Source organism: Elephas maximus, chromosome 13 (assembly GCF_024166365.1).
Source record: "Elephas maximus indicus isolate mEleMax1 chromosome 13, mEleMax1 primary haplotype, whole genome shotgun sequence".
Classification (NCBI taxonomy): domain Eukaryota; kingdom Metazoa; phylum Chordata; class Mammalia; order Proboscidea; family Elephantidae; genus Elephas; species Elephas maximus.
This window is the reverse complement of record NC_064831.1, coordinates 62,893,998-62,910,193: the sequence shown is the minus strand read 5'-3', so window position 1 is coordinate 62,910,193 and position 16,196 is coordinate 62,893,998. Positions and strand designations below refer to the sequence as shown.

At 43.9% G+C, this 16,196-nt stretch overlaps 1 protein-coding gene across 3 annotated transcripts in view; it reads right to left on the bottom strand.

The window, feature by feature from the left end:
• Nucleotides 1-16,196, bottom strand: part of BBS4 (Bardet-Biedl syndrome 4) — a 43,145-nt gene that overhangs the window by 4,804 nt on the left and 22,145 nt on the right. For 2 of the 3 annotated variants that reach the window (XM_049852677.1, XM_049852679.1), the window contains 11 exons: nt 12,998-13,109; nt 11,975-12,047; nt 10,547-10,600; nt 8,706-8,833; nt 6,400-6,454; nt 5,348-5,416; nt 4,204-4,356; nt 3,936-4,107; nt 2,115-2,184; nt 1,143-1,284; nt 388-589 (listed from right to left, as the gene is read on the bottom strand). In XM_049852677.1, coding sequence (XP_049708634.1) covers nt 388-589; nt 1,143-1,284; nt 2,115-2,184; nt 3,936-4,107; nt 4,204-4,356; nt 5,348-5,416; nt 6,400-6,454; nt 8,706-8,833; nt 10,547-10,600; nt 11,975-12,047; nt 12,998-13,109 — 1,230 coding nt within the window. The remainder of the gene's footprint in view (nt 1-387; nt 590-1,142; nt 1,285-2,114; nt 2,185-3,935; nt 4,108-4,203; nt 4,357-5,347; nt 5,417-6,399; nt 6,455-8,705; nt 8,834-10,546; nt 10,601-11,974; nt 12,048-12,997; nt 13,110-16,196) is intronic. The other variant, XM_049852678.1, reaches the window with a different exon arrangement.

Genomic DNA, 16,196 nt, shown 5'->3' with positions numbered 1-16,196 from the left:
AAGCAACAGTCAAGTTTGCCCTCAATGAGTCAGTGAAAGAAATCTTCCTTTACCTACACCATGCCAACTTACGATGAGGCAGTGAAAATTAAAGTAGGACTATGTAACCGAATGTACTATGACAATATATTTCTAAACTTGAAAACTGCAGACCCAGTGTACTGATTACCCAACTAACCCTGACAGCACCTGTTACCTACTACACGGCTTACCTTAAGGAGAAAAGTGCCAATTTGGCCACCCTGTGGCTTTCTTCTCCTCTGTGCAATACTACACTGGAGATATTCTGAGTCTGAAAAGTGCAAGCCTTACTCAAAGCTACAGTCTCTGCTGCCACATGCGGCTTGGACCCATTAGGTCTTTATGGAGCTTTGTGCAGCCTCCTACCTGCAGGGAGCTTCCTGTATGCAGCTGCTGAAGACATTGCCTGTCCTAGAGCTTGATTAGAGCCCAGGGGCTGCTGGAAACTGGCCGGTTTGCTGGCTGAAGTGGTCCGGTTCTTTGATTTGGGATCTTTGACTGGTTTAGTCCAGACCAGTGCCTCCCCAACCTGGAGAGCTGCTCCCAACTTCTGGGCCATCTCCACCATCTTGTACCCGCATGGGAAGAAAAGAAGAGTCACAGGCATGACTAGCAGAGACAAGCCTACCCAACAGTTCCTAGGCCTTCCATTAGAGGATTTTAGCTGAAATAGTGACTGCTGGTCCTGGTATTTGAGGGAAGTACTTTTTCCAAAGAAATCATTCTCAAACAGCAGAGAACACGGATTGCCCTGAATGGATGGCAAGGGAGTTTACACAGATCTCAAAACCCTATGATTCAACTGTGGTACATTATTGGGGTAAACTCCTGCTTTTCCTCCATGAGAAAAAGTGGGCGGAAGCTATAAAGAGAGACAGATCTCAACTCAGAGGAGCTGTAATATCAATGACAATGACTTGGGAAGCTTGAACTCCCTTTTATTATTATCTTCTTCCAGGAAAGCTTTTCTCAGGCTATTCACTGAAAAACTCATGCTGCCAGCAACATCAAAGCCAAAACAGCCATGAGCCTATAAAACCTTATATTGAGATTACTTGGGCTTGATTCAAAAGTCTCCTGACAGCTTGCTTATGTCTCCTAGGGGCTAATAAAAGACATACCTCAGAGTCAAATTCCAGAGAGCTGCTGTGCTTGAGTAGGTTGGCTTTCTTCTCTGTCTCCTGGTACTGGGCCAGGGCGCCCTTCTTGTCTCCCTGGTTGTACAGCAGCACAGCATAGTTCAGGTTTACTAAAGGGTTACACCTGTGGCAGACAGACGGGGACTCTAAGGAGCTGGGGCTTTGCAACAAGTGGTCATTTAGAGATCCTTCTCATTACATAAAAGCAAAGCAAAACTGGGTAAGTAGAGAGTCTTCTATTACGTAGCAAAGTGGGGACATGCGTGCAGTGTGGACTGTGGAGAAGAATCAAGGAATTAATGGCCCAACAAGCAGAGCAGGTATTGGGACCAAGTGTGATGTCTCAGCCTTCCACAAAGACCACCCAGGGCAGGGTTGAGAAAGGGATCCCTACCCTGCTTTCTGGAGTCCCTGGGTGGTGCAAATGGTTAATGGGCTTGGTTGCTAACCTAAAGATTGGACGTCTGAGTCCACACAGAGGCACCTCAAAAGAAAGACCTGGTGACCTACCTCCAAAGAATCAGCCACTGAAAATCCTATGGAGCACAGTTCGACTTTGACATATATGGGTCCCATGAGTCAGAGTTGATTTGATGGCAACTGGAGAAAATTCTGCTTTCTAGCAGATGCCAGTGAAATAAATCTTAAGGGGTCAAGTTTATCTTAAACTGAACCCAGAGTCCCACCATATCGTCCAGCCCACTGCTAGCTCTGGTGTTCTCTGACCTCCTGACTACCAAACATGGGATTGGAAACATTCTCTCAGAAAGAGCCAGTGTCAATTCCTGCTGAGTCACTGTGTGCTCTGGAGCCATATCCTTCTCCACTTAGGCCTCTGTACAAAGGCCGCAGAGCAGAGCTGGGCTCACTCAGCCAGCAGCAGTGCTATGGTGCCACCTCGTGGCTTTGGAGAGTCCAACCCTCCCCAATACCATTCCCATCAAAGCAGCTTACTTATCCAGGCGGACTGCTTCTGCGTAGGCTCTCCTGGCATTCTCAACATCTTCCAGATTGGTCAGAGCCACTGCAATAAAGAAAGTGAGCCCTGTGGCTGGAAAGCCCAGCTTAGAGAACAAAAGGAATGTTTCAAGACCACAGTCTATTCAGCCCCCACCTGGCTCTTCCTTCACCCCATCAGCTCAGGGCAGCACCATTTACTCAGTCACTCAGCTTAGATGCCCAGCGTCATCTCCTCCCAACAATCAATCCTCTCTACACAGCTGCCTGGCTGTCAAGTTCTACATATCCTACTCCTACAATTCCTTTCCTGCCACTGCCCTTGTTCAAGCCCAAGTCGTTTCAGGCTTTCCTACCCTTCTCCCCAGTGGCTGCCAGACATCTTGCAGATACACAGACTAATGTAACCATGTCACTATCCTATGTAAAAACCCTTACTGGTTCCCCATCACCTACAACCATGATTTTTAAACTTTTATGTAGCAGGAGGACCCCCTCTCTTAAAATCAGTGTTTCCTGGAAGCCTGCTATGTAAAGCAAACAAAAGCAGAGCTGCTCTGGAAGCCCTGCTCAACCCATCTGACCACCAACTCACTTCTACCAGGCACTTCCGAGGAAATCCAAGAATCCGGGTTGAAAAGCACAGCCTCTAGGATAGAGTCTAAAGTCCTTGCGCTGTACCATGGGCCTCCATAATGTGGCCCCAAACTATCTTTCCTGACTCATCTCCCACCACAATCTATACCACTACTACCACTGACAGGAGGGCACACCCTGCAATTTCATGGCCGCGTCCCTTTGTTCACAGCGGCTCCCTGGCCTGACACATCCCTCGACGACGCAATCTACACTACTGAATTCCAGCTTCTCCGTCAAAACCCAGTGTGATGGCCACCTCGCAGCATGGCTTATTTGTTTACATTTCTATATCCCCTTTAGGACACTGGCTGGCTGTATTCAAGCAAACCCCAAACCACCACCACTCAATCTGCTTTTGCTATCTTTATCTTGTAAGAATCCCATAGTGATGACAAAAAAAACCAAAAATATCTGAAGACCAGTATCAATAAGGATATGGAAACTGCTTTTCAGCTTATATTTTAAGAAGCTTAGTAAGCTCAATATATGAAAAAATATCCCCCAGAAAGAATACTGCCAGTACTTTATATGCTTGATTTTATATAATAAATTTTTAAAGTTTGTGTTTAATGAATCTTCATTAGTTTTTGTGATCAATTTTTGAACTTGTATGAAATAAAATGGATTTTCAGGAAGGAGCCACATTCTCTACCATTCTGCTCAAAGGAGAGAGGGGTTTCAACGTAACATAGCCTAACTTAGAATGACCGCCCAGAGACTAATTCTGTAACAACATTACTAACAGTGGACCAGTTACATATCCACAACAACAACAACAGTTAATATCACTGCTTCATCATGGAATCCTCACATCAGCCCTATGAGGTGTAGCTAGGACATGGTGGAAGCAGGACCCCACCGAAAGCCCAAGCTCTTAGTACTCTGTGAAATCCAGGACTTAGTTGGGCTCAATACGAATAAAAATAATGGTCAAGCCAACAGAAAAAAATCGGCGAAAGGAGGTGAACTAGGGATGACCCTGATTTAACCTGCTGAGTCTCTGAGCGAGACTCCCCTTCTTAAATCTTTCTTCAAGCTCTAGGAAAGTAATCCAGATTCCCACAGTATCTGCTAGGGAATGGCTATGACGGGGTATCAAGCCCCTGGCCTCTTACGATTTCATTCACTTTCCCCTCATGACAGACATGGGAGGGGGTTCTGCATGTGAGTGCTTCTTACCAGCCAAGAGCATGTACAGCTCCCCCATCTTTGGCTGGAAGTTGATGGCCGCGCTGAGGAAACGGAAAGCTGATGCATACTGCTGCATGGTCAAGTGGACGAGCCCCAAATTATACAGAATCTTCCAGTCGAAGGGTGCCAAGTAGTTGGCTCGTTTCAGGCAGCTGATAGCCTGCAGGAGCGAGGGGACACGTGATGATAGGGGGCAAGCTTGGCAAACCCAGTAACCATATGCACGAATGCAAACAAAGCATAAGGAGATACTCACTGCCACGTATTTCTTCTTGCCAAAGAAACACATTCCAATGTTGTTCCAGAGTGGGGGGCTCTCTGGCATGGCACAAGCTACGACTCTGTATTTGGTGAGGGCAACATCAAAGTCGCCATGGGTCTGCATCATGCTGCCTGCTGCCAAGATGGCCTGAAACACAAGGCGTGGGGAAGTTAATATTTCAGTCAATCCCAAAGGGCTGTAGCAGTGAAGTGGCCTTCCTCAGTGTGGACACTCAGCAGCCCCTTAGCATAGATGGGACTGAAAAGCTTCTTCCAGGGACATATATAACATATTCAAGCTACTGGGACAAACATGCATGAGGAATGGCCCTCAACTCCACTGCGGCTCTCTTCGGGGCAGTACAGGAAAAGAAAAGACAAAATGTCACTGGCTTTACCCAGTTCATTTGTATGTACCCTTCTTCCAACGTAGTCAATATTTTCAAATATCAGGGCCCTTTAAGCAAAACGGCCTTTAATCTGTTCCCCCCACTTCCTCCTTGGTAACCAAGTGCTCGAGACACCTCTGACCACACTTGTCCTTGGTACTTGAGCTACAGTTCCTTCTGCCACAGGACAGAGGGTGTGTGAGCTTGAGGTGTCAGCCCGTTTCATTTCTCTAAGGAAAGGAGTCAAGGTGGGATTCCTGGCAAACAAGGAGCTGGCCGAGTCAGGCTAATATGGCTTCCTAGACCAGGACAAAGTATGCATCCTGAATACACAGTCTGTCTCTCTCATCTGCCTCAATGACATTCATCTACTTGATCACCTTCTTTCTTGTCCCCAAGGTCACAAGTGGACAAAGGTTATAATCTCAAATTCTAGGAATCTGGGAGCCATTTCACCATTTTTGACGGTAGTGGTGGAGGCTTTGCTAATTTCCCAAGTAACACATAAACTTTACCAGCACTACAATGTCACAAATGTGCTCTTTCAGAAGATAAGAAGCAGAGCACCAACACTTTACTGTATTTTCAGATAAAGAGAGTCACCTTTTATTTATACTTTTTCTAAGAAACAGGTAATTTCTCAGGTATTCAAAATGCAGAAGATATCCCCTTGCTTTCTGGGGTCAGACCACCTGTAGGAGCAGTGAGACTGGCTCTGTGAAGGCTCTCGGATTTGACAGCCTGCAATACCTTGTAGTTGGTAGGGTCATAAGTCAGTGCATTGCCAAGATGTTCAAATGCCTTCTGGTAAATGCCAAGCTTGGAGAAAAAGCAAACCAGAGAATTCACATCAGAGGGGAGATGGCAGTTAAGGAGTCTGACCAACCACACCCTGAATAGAAGCACCCAGACTTTCGTTAGTCCCCTTGACAAAAAGAACCATAGACACCAGATAAAGAAAGAAAACCTGAATCCCCCGATATCTGTGGTTTTCCCTACTCTGCGGATTTGTCTGCAGGAACCGCCTATGGCTGTGACACATCAACGCTGTTCCATATTTATGTCTCTTGGCAGGAAATGATCAGTTAGCCTTATCTTCCTCGGAGCCAACCTCTCAAACCAAAGCCTAGGGAGACCCACAGACACTGGGTTAAGCTCCTGATTCCTTTTGAAGAAAAACAAAACCGACATAAAGGCCACCACAGAGGCAGAGATGAAGGCAGGATCATTGGGAACTTTGATGAGAGGAGGCGGGGAGCTAGAAGAGGCCTCTCAGAGATCCCTGGGCCCCAGATCTTCAGGCTGATAAAGAGAAGAGATGGAGCTAAACAAATCCCGTTCACACTCAGGAATTCTCCTTATTCTGCTGTCAAAGTGTGCTCTTTGTCTCTTTCCTAGAGGACCCTCTTTCCTATAGGACCCTAGCTTGGAGAAGCGGCAACAGAAATGGCCTTTGCCCCCACAGCCTTAGGTAGTGCTAACTTTTATCACAGTTTTTCCCCCTTAAGAAAATAACAGCCCATCCCCACCTCCACCCCCAGACCAGACAGTTCTCATAAATGCCTTTTCCTTGGCTGGTTAAGAATTGTAATTGCACTAGGCCCAAACAGAATTGTTTCAGACTTGAACGCAGAAAATTTAGCTAATACCTTTAGCAGACAAATACCAAATGCAGAGCCCAAGATTCAAACGACCATTGGTGAATGTGTCAAAGTAATGTCAAAATGCAGGGCAACAACTATCCACACAAATTCACAAGCATTTCTAACATCAATGTGTGAATAACAAGAAGTTTTCATTACCTCTAAGTAGAGTAATCCTAAAGTTGTAAGGAGCTCTGTGTTTTCTGGTGAGAACCTGCAAATACAGATGAGTTATGCTCAGAGATAAACAAGATGTGTGAGACACTGAGACACACACACAGTAACCTGCTCTCGCAGTACCTGAGACTCAGGTGAGCCCCCCACTTCTCATGGAGATTCATGAAAGCAATTTGGCCATTTCCTTCAAATGTTGGTCATTTCAACCCTGGCCATAGGGAGAACTGCTCAAGCAAGCAAGAAATGGGCCGTACAGTGCAGACTCCTTTCCAGGGCCTTTGCTCAGGGTCAAAGGCCCTAAGGGAAGGCAGGATCTATGGAACACTTCTGTAGCTCTCCTGATTACAGCTATAGAATTGAATAACAAAGCTTTATAGGCCAAGCCGGTCTAGAACGCACAGGTTTTAGCCAGCTCCCTCTTGCAGAGTTCTTTTTTTTCTGTGCTCACAGTGCCACAAGGTCTGTGTAATTTAGGATCCTGAGAAGCCCCTCCCCTAATGCTCTGCTCTCCAAATATAAGCAAAAAGTCATACTAAATGGCCAAACTAAACAAAAGAAAAGATACAGGAACGAGCCCCAGGAAAAACTTAGCCACTGGCCCTTGGGAATAAACGCTGGTGAAGTAAAAAATTATCTGTCTTCCTAATTCCTTACTGACATTTTTCTTCGTAACAAAACCAAAGCAACTCTAAGCTGAGATGATGTGACTACAGGATCATCAGGCAGTGTCAAGAGTGGAAAAGCCAAAGGGCAAAGAACCATGTCTCCTCCTCCTAAGGAATGAGGCAGAGCAATGCGTATCTCTGGGAAGACCAGAACCAGAGAAGCCAAAGCCCCAGCCAGGGGAGGCCTGAGCTGGCCAAACAGAGCTTACTGGGTTCAAGTGAGTATTTGCCATTCACTTTCTGCCATAATAAATATCCCTCTGATCACCTTCCTCCCCAAAACCAAGTAAGTAGCTTCTAGTAGACTCTGGCAGCATCCATGTACCCTAGACCCAAACATGATTACTCTTTCCAAAGCTGTGGGTCATGAACAATGCTCTCTACATTCTCAGCGGGGCTCCAAATGCTCTGCTGCCCCCTCCTCCCCCTTGAGAATTCCAGTGAGTTAAGTCTCTGACCAGCCACTGGAATAATGTCTTGGGATTCATGTGCACTAATCTAAGAGAGCCAACTTTCAGAGCTGCCACCCAGCTCCACAGGCAGAGAGACACTTCACATATGCTACATGTTCCTTCCTACTGGTCCATATAAACTTAGTCAAGCCTCTTGATGACAAAAGCCTCTTTTAGAGCTTACAAACCAAAGGATTTTTGTAATCATTTTAGAGACACAATGTGGCTGAAAAAAACTGAGAGTATAGTGACTGATATCACCAGAAGAGTCACTACAATGGTAGAAAGCAAAGACGATTAACAAATTAACAGAAGCCTTAGTTCAGAGTTGAATTATCAGGAACAATAGACCTTGAACCACAAACCATTCTATTAAGTGATCAGATGCTAACGGACTTTGCTGCAGCTGTCCACTTCAAAGAAACAAGACCCTATGCAGAAAGGACAAGCAGCATGTGTCCTTTGAGAGGGAATACCATCACAGCAAGATCAGACAGTTCTGTTATCAACAGGGGGTGGCCTCCCTTAATGACATTATAAAAACAAGATACTGGTCTCATGCTAGGAAGGCCAGATGTGTATTACTTCATCAGGAGATTTCTAGCCCTAATAATATCTCTGGAAACACAAGATCTGTTCTAAAGTGTAAAACCAGAATGGCAGACTGCCAGTTAACCTCAAAATCTATTGTCTCCTTCCTTCTGGGCATGTGCCTGCCCATTTCCCTTCCAGCTAGGTGTGACTAACTGTGAGTCATGGAATGTACACAGAATGATGTATGCCACTTCTGGGTCATTTAAAACTTACTACAAGCTGCTTATCCTGTGGTTAGCTTCCTGCACCCCCTGCCTGCCCCCAGCTTCAACCATGTAGTTGAAGACAACAACCTAAGGAGTAGTGGGTCAATACACAAGGAACCTGGATTCCAACTGGCCTTGCGGGGAAGAGCTGCCCAGCTAGCCTCAAGTGGCCATACTGATTAAGTGAGAAAGAAACAGATATCTACTTTATGGAATCCACTGGGATCTCTTAACCCTAACTTTAGCTTAAGCTTTACTCTAACTCATACAAATAGTAGTTACACATATTTTCTCTTAGACTTGGGAGTTCATATTTCTGCTCCCATTGTTTTTCAGTTTCTCATTGCCCCAAAGGAAACAAGCATACTTACTCCACTGCTTTCTTGTAGATTTCAATGGCCTTCTCCAAGTCTCCCTCCAGCAAGTGGATCTTCCCCAGCATTATGTAAGTCAGATCATGCCTACTGAGCTGTAGAGCATTGTACAACTGGTCTTGTGCCTAACAAGGTTGATGGAGTAAACAGAACCAGATCATTACAACTGAGAAGTAAAAAGACATGGCTTTGTATGGCTAATTTAGAGACAAAGTTTCTACTCTACTAATGTAGTAACATCACATTTCAGCAAATAGGCCCCAGAAGCTGAAGAACCAAAGCCTATTAAAACTGTGCTCCTTGACAGGACAGCTGGCAATATGGGGTGTTAGCCTCTAGAGCCACTTGGGAGAGTTTAACCTTTCTGAGTGTTCTCTGCTTCTTGATATTCACAGCAATGACTCATACTTCATAAGTCAAACAAAGCATTATGGTACAGTATAGAGTACTGCACCAAACTTGATTCCAGTTGCACCACTGACCAACTGTGCAACCTTCCCCAGAGTGGGCCTCATTTCCCCACCAATATGATAATGAATGAGTGAATGGCTCTTATTCACTCAACAAGCATCCACTGAGTGCCTGCTGTTGTAGGTGCTAAGGATACTAGAGTTAACAACCTCTTTGCTCTAGAAGAGCTTGTATTCTAGTTGATGATCAAAAGGGCTTCATTTAGTCACTCATTGATTCAAAAAGTGTTTATATAAATGCCAGGTATTACATTTTGCTTAGCCTATTAGCTTTACATGAAATCTAATTCTCCTCATCGGTACAGGTCCAACCAAAGATCGAGTCTGCCCTTCCCTAGCTCAGAGTAATCCTATGAATAGAACTGTACTTGCGCCAACCAAATATATAAAAAGCTATAAAACTGTATGTAGATCTATCCAGAAAACCTAAGGGGCTCACTAAATATAAACAAATACGTACATATGTGTATGTGTGTGTAGTTATATATACACACACACACACAACACATACCTATATATACACACACGCATATCTTACAGGAGAAAAAGTTACACTTACACCTCAATGGCTGAAATGCAGATTTTTTTTTTCCCACAACCGAGGGATAGATTGGATTGCACCAGGTTTCAAACTGATGTAAATTAAACAATGTGAAATGAGTATTAAGCTATTCAGGTTCTCAGTCCTGTCAGCAATGGGGAAAGGATGACACTCTCCCCAAGCCCACCATGGTTAACTTTTGGAGCTCTCAACAATTTCAGGTCCAGCCCTCGATTAAGATACATATATTTTTTTTCTTTATCTGAGTACCAAGATCAGCTCAAATTGTTTTTTCTGAAGCCTACAGCTTAATCACAATGAAATAGAAGTTCTCATCATGGAAAATTACCTTAAAAACTGAGAACTCTCAGAAATCATATGCGCTTAAAATTTTAAATCTCCAATGACCTTAGAAAGTAAAATTAGTTGCTGTTAGAGCACAAGATAGCTCACGTGGTCATGACTACACCTGTAAGACTTACAGGTCCCCTCTGTGATATCTAAGTTTATCCAGCATTTGTTTCTATACTGGAAAATTAAACTGGCGGTGGAGAGAACGAAGAGAGGCGAAAAGTGATTAGATTGCCATTCCCTCTTCTAGAATATTTCAATTTCTTGCTAAAACCAGAAAAAACAGGTGGATAATGACAAATTAGGGGTGGGAAATGGGAGTAAATTTATAAGGCATTCTAAATTTTTGTTTCCAATCACCTCTGCTAGAGCTAAGAATAACACAAAAAGAACAATGGCACCTCTGCAACAATGTGTGTACCCTCAATAAAATCCCGGGTAACCAGTCAACTGCCACCACCATTTCTATAAATTACCTTGTTGAACTGCTTCAGGTAAATGTAGCAAACTCCTAAGTTATGGCAGATCTCCTACACACAAAGAAAGGGAAAAGGCTTAGGTGTCACAGGCGATATCAGAGTGAAACAACAGGCATCTAGAGACTGTTGTTGCCCAACAACATGTAAACTTTAAAACATGCACTATAGCTAGTAATTTTTTAATAGAGTTCATACTTAACTAAAATAAATTCAACTCCACCAAATGGATTCCTTAACTTAAAAAAAATGGAACTTATGAGAGAGAAAAGCAGAATAAACAAGTGATCTTCCTGGGTCTATGTGGTACCCAGACAACCCCCATGCCTTAGTGTTCTCTAAGAGCCATCCACCACCCACACCCTTTGCGCCCTCATCTCAAGACACTACTCACAGTCCCTGCTGAGAGGGCAGCTGGGCCAATCAGATTCCTTTCCCTAGAAATCTGGTTTGGAACAGAGCCTGCTAGCTTCATGTATTAGATTTACTAGGTGATGTGGACTTGGGGACTGACAGCACCACCTTAAAGGCCACTGTGATGGGATATATTGTCACTGGAGTGGGTCTGTAGCAATCTACAGCAGCAGTCACCAAATCAAATCTGTCCCCTGCCTTTCTTTATAAATAAAGTTTTATTGGAACACAGGCATACCTGAATGTTTATGTATTATCTATGGATCTTTTGCATTACAACTACAGAATTAAATAGTTTTAACAGAGACTATATGGAGCCATAAAACTTCAAATATTTACTATTTGGCCCTTTACAGAAAGTTTGCCAACCCCTAATCTAACCACAGGGTCACTATGAGTCAGAATTAACAACGGGTTTTTCTGGTTAATCACAGAAAGAAAAAATGAAGCAGATGTACAGAATAGCCATCTTGGTTGCTGACAGCTTTCTAGGTCTTGTTCACTTCAATTCCAAACTGTATTTCCTGACCTTGAGTTCTACATAATTTCTCAAATTCCCTTATTAATAAATTCCCCTTTATTTAAGGTGGACCCTGGAGAAGCAGTGGTTAAGAGCTTGGCTGCTAACCAAAAGGTCAGCTGTTCAAATCCACTAGCAACTCCTTGGAAAACCTATGAGGCAGCTCCACTCTGTCCTACAGGGTCGCTGTGAGTTGGAATTGGCGTGACGGCAAAGGGTTTGGCTTTTTTGTTTTGTTTTGTTATTTAAGGTAACTTTACAGAAAGCAAGGGCAAGAAAACTGCCCTTCGGAATCACAGTAAGGACCACCCTGTTGGTAGTGCAAAGTTATGAAAAAATATGATTTTTAACTGGATAGCTAGTCAAATAATCAAGTGCAAGTATAAAATAAAGACATTTTTGGCATGTAGAATTCAGTAATAACATAAGACAGACAAATGATAAGTGGACCCATTAGCATGTTTATTAATAAGAATGGAAAGTTCTCCACTTACCCAATCTTTCTCGTTAAGTTTAGCTGCTTCATTATATACTTCTATGGCAGCTTTATGTTTTCCCAAAAGAAATCTATGGAAGAAATATTTTCCGTAATTATTACCTCAAGCCTTTTACAAGACTAACCACACTAGCCCTGCATTTCACTCATATTCCATCCAACAGGAAATTCTAGAAGCCTCTTCCCTAGAAGCTGGTTGTGCCAGTTTGGCTAGTGAGGCTCCTGGATACCACTTAACGGCAAAAGATCTTTTGGTAGGGATTGCACTGGCAGCTGTTCCAGGGCCTTGGTCCCCTTCTACACCAATTTTAGTGAAAGGCTTTTGTAATGTTTTTTTTTTCCACAGTGTACTACACAAATGTAGACCAAAACAGAAACAAGCCAGATCATATGCCAAATTAAGCAACAGCTGCCATCATTTATCATGATCCATTAGGGAAACGGTATTCCCTCCCAAGCCTAAATCTCCTTCTTTGACATTGGATCATGAGTCTGCAGAGAAACAGGGCTCTACATACAAGACAAAACAGGTATGACATTGTAGGTAAGAAAATGGAGATGGGTTCTACTTTACTACTCTGCAAAGGGGATATACCTAATACTGTATAAAGACTTTGGAGGCTGCCTGCATCCAGGAGCCTTCATTTAACAAACATTACTGAAAACCTCTGTGTATCAAGTATCATGCTAGTGTTGGGTCAGTAGATGGGAAGAATTCCATGGGTTGCCAATATGATCAAGGGACTCAGGGTACAAGATGTCACTATTCACATTATAAATAATATCAGTGTTCCCTCATCAAACTAGAATATACAGTATTTAAAATATTCAGTTCCTTAATACTAGTTATCTTCTCAAATTTCACTATTAATTCACACTCTTAAAAGTGAATTCCAATATATCTACTAAGCCCATTCCCCATGTATCAAGTGCTCACGCTGCCAGCAACAGCCTCCACCTGAAAAGACACTGCATGTTGTTTTCTGTGAGTACCCTAGTGCTCTCAAGCTGCAGTACTCACAACGATCTGGCCACCTGCTTGAGGTTGTCAGTAGACTGAGGGCTGAGAACAGCACACGTCTGAAACAGTTCTAGAGATTCTTGGATACGTCCTTCCAGGCGAAATATCAATGCTGCCAAGAAATAGAAAATGCAGAAAATAAAACCATGTTCTGGGAAGAATAGGGCCCTGGCATGAGAAAAGTTGGAGAAGAGGGAGGTGGGAAATCCCATCAAAGAGACCCCGTGGATAATATCTTTAATACAATCAGATATGACTTCAGATGGGTTATGTATGGAAACTGACCCTTGAAACAAGGAGCAAAGTTGTTGACAAGCTCGAACTTCTTTTAATAAGGAAGCTCAAGCCTATTTACTTTTCCCAGCATCCACCACACTGATAATCAGATGCCTTGAAAACTATAACACAATACAAAGTCAACAGAAAAATACATTGGGTTTCTATACACCAACAATGGGCAATCTGAAAAGGAAACTAAAGAAACAATTCTACTTACAATAGTATCTAAAAGAATAAAATACCTGAGGCGAGGCCAAGATGGCAGAGTAGTCAGACACTTTAGGTGGTCCCTCTTACAATGACCCGAAAAAACAAGTGAATCAATTATATGTGACAATCTGGGAGCCCTAAACATCAAAGGCAAAGTTGAGGAATTAGACTGAGTGGCAGGAGGAGGGTGAGGTGGTTCAGAAGCAGTGAGGAGTTGCCAGACCTGACCCAGCAAGAAGTGGCACACTGCAGGCCAGATGGGCTGACAACTGTGGTGAGGGAATCAGTGGTGTTCAGGAGAGACCGAGCGATAGAGTCTGCTCAACCATCCCGAACCAGCGAGAAGCGGTCCTCAATCGTCAAAAGATAAGTACATGTATCTAACCTACAGTGCAGATTTAAAAACACCCCATTTAGGAAGAACCTCTCTCTCTGTTCCCTCCCTGCTCTGCACCGGGTCCCTGGCCGGCTTCAGTGATTGCCAATTGCCGCTTCCCCTGGGCCGGAAGTAGGGGCCCTCACGTGCCCTGAGCCATTCTCCTGACCTGGGAGAGGGAACAAATTAATAAACAGGAAAAAATAATCGGCCAGCTCCCCTAAGCTGGGAACTCAGGGCAGGTACAACTCCTTTGCCTAGGCATAGGCATGAGAGGTTCACGGACTCTGAATGCCTTTCACCCCTGCATAGACCTGTGTGGGCCCATTTCAATAGCGTAGACCCTCATTAGCACAGTACAACAGGGTGTATACCTGAAGCCTAACTTCACTGTATCAGCTATACGGTAGAGTGGCAGGGTTTTTTTGTGTGTGTGTGTGCACTTTAGGTGAAAGTTTACGAACCAAGTTGGTCTCTCATTCAAAAGGCCATACACACCCTGCCGTGTACTCCTAGCTGCTCTCCCCTTAATGAAACAGCACACTCCTCCTCTCCACCCTGTATTCCCCGTGTCCATTCAATCAGCTCCTGTCCTCCTCTTTCTTCTCCTCTTGCCACCAGACAGGGGTTCCCTGCATGATCTCACGTGTCTACTTTAGCCACGAAGTTCACTCCTAACCAGCATCACTGTCTCTCTTATAGTCCAGGCCAATACCTGTATGTAGAGTTGGTTTCAAGAACAGTTCCAATCTTGGGCTATCAAAGGGTCCAGGGACCATGACTGTCAGGGCCCCTCCGGTCTCAGTCAGACCATTAAGCCTGGTCTTTTTATGAGAATTTAAGATCTGCATCCCACTGTTCTCCTGCTCCATCAGGGATTCACTGTTCTGTTCCCTGTCAGGGCAGTAATCGGTGGTAGCCAGGCACCATCTAGTTCTTCAGGTCTCAGGCTAATGAAGTCTCTGGTTTATGTGGCCCATTCTGTCTCCTGGGCTCATATTTACCTTGTGTCTTTGGTGTTCTTTATTCTCCTTTGCTCCAGGTGGGTTGAGACCAATTTATGCATATTAGATGGCCGCTTGCTAGCGTTTAAGACCCCAGACACCTCTCATCAAAGTGGAATGTAGACCGTTTTCTTAATACATTTTGTTATAGAGTGGCAGCTTTTTGACATTTGACATCACTCTGCCCATTAAGCAGGATCCTTACCTACTCACATCAGGGGCCTGAGAACTAGTGACTCCACCCACACCACCTAGCTACCTACTACAGGGGTCCAAGAATAAGTGGTGCCTCCCAGTCCTTACAGCCAACAGCATTGGGTGCCCACAGTAGCTGGCTGTAAAACCCACCCACCCAGACATTCTAGGGAACAGGGATAAGCTTTCCTCCCAGGCACTCAGGGGCAGCTGTCACCCCCCTGCTCTGCTTAGTGCATGACCTCCTACTGCAGCCAGATACTTGTGCCTACTCCAATCACCCCTGCCCATCTAGGACTGTAGGTAACAGCCTGCACCATGCACTTGGTGATAGTGATCGACTATCTGGACACCTGAGCTAAATCCATACAAGAAAAGTAAATGGACTCCCAGGCTCACATACCTAGTAACAAATCTAACCACCTGGTGACAGGAAGTTAGAGCTTCAAAGGCACCAATAATCAAACTAGATCACACGGGCAGCCTATTTGGACATATCAAAACAAAACAAGAAACTAGGACACAGTAAGCAAACATAAAATAAATAACTTACTGATGGCTCAGAGACAACAGTCAATATCAAATCACATAAAGAGGCAGACCATGATAGCTTCAGCAAGCTCCCAAAACAAAGAATCAAGAAATCTTCCAGAGGAAGAGGACTTCTGGAATTACCAGAGGTAGAATACAAAAGATTAATGTACAGAACTCTTCAAGAAATCAGGAAGGAGATCAGGCAAAACACAGAACAATCCAAGAACACACAGACAAAGCAAAAGAGAAACTTAAGAAGATTATAGAAGAGCACAATGACATATGTAACAGGCTGTTAGAATCCATAGATAGCAAACAGGAATCCAGAAGATTAACAATAAAAATTCAGAGTTAGACAACTCAAAAGAAAGTCCTAAGAGCAGAATTGAGGCAATGAAAGTCTGAATTAGTAAGACTGAGGATAAAGCACTAGACACCAACTTATTTGAGGAAAAATCAGATAAAAGAATTTTAAAAAATGAAGACACTCTAAGAATTATGTGGAACTCTATCAAGAGGAGTAACCTATGAATGATCAGAGTACCAGAATGGGGGTGGGGGGATAAAATAAAATACAGAGAGAATTGTTGAAGATTTGTTG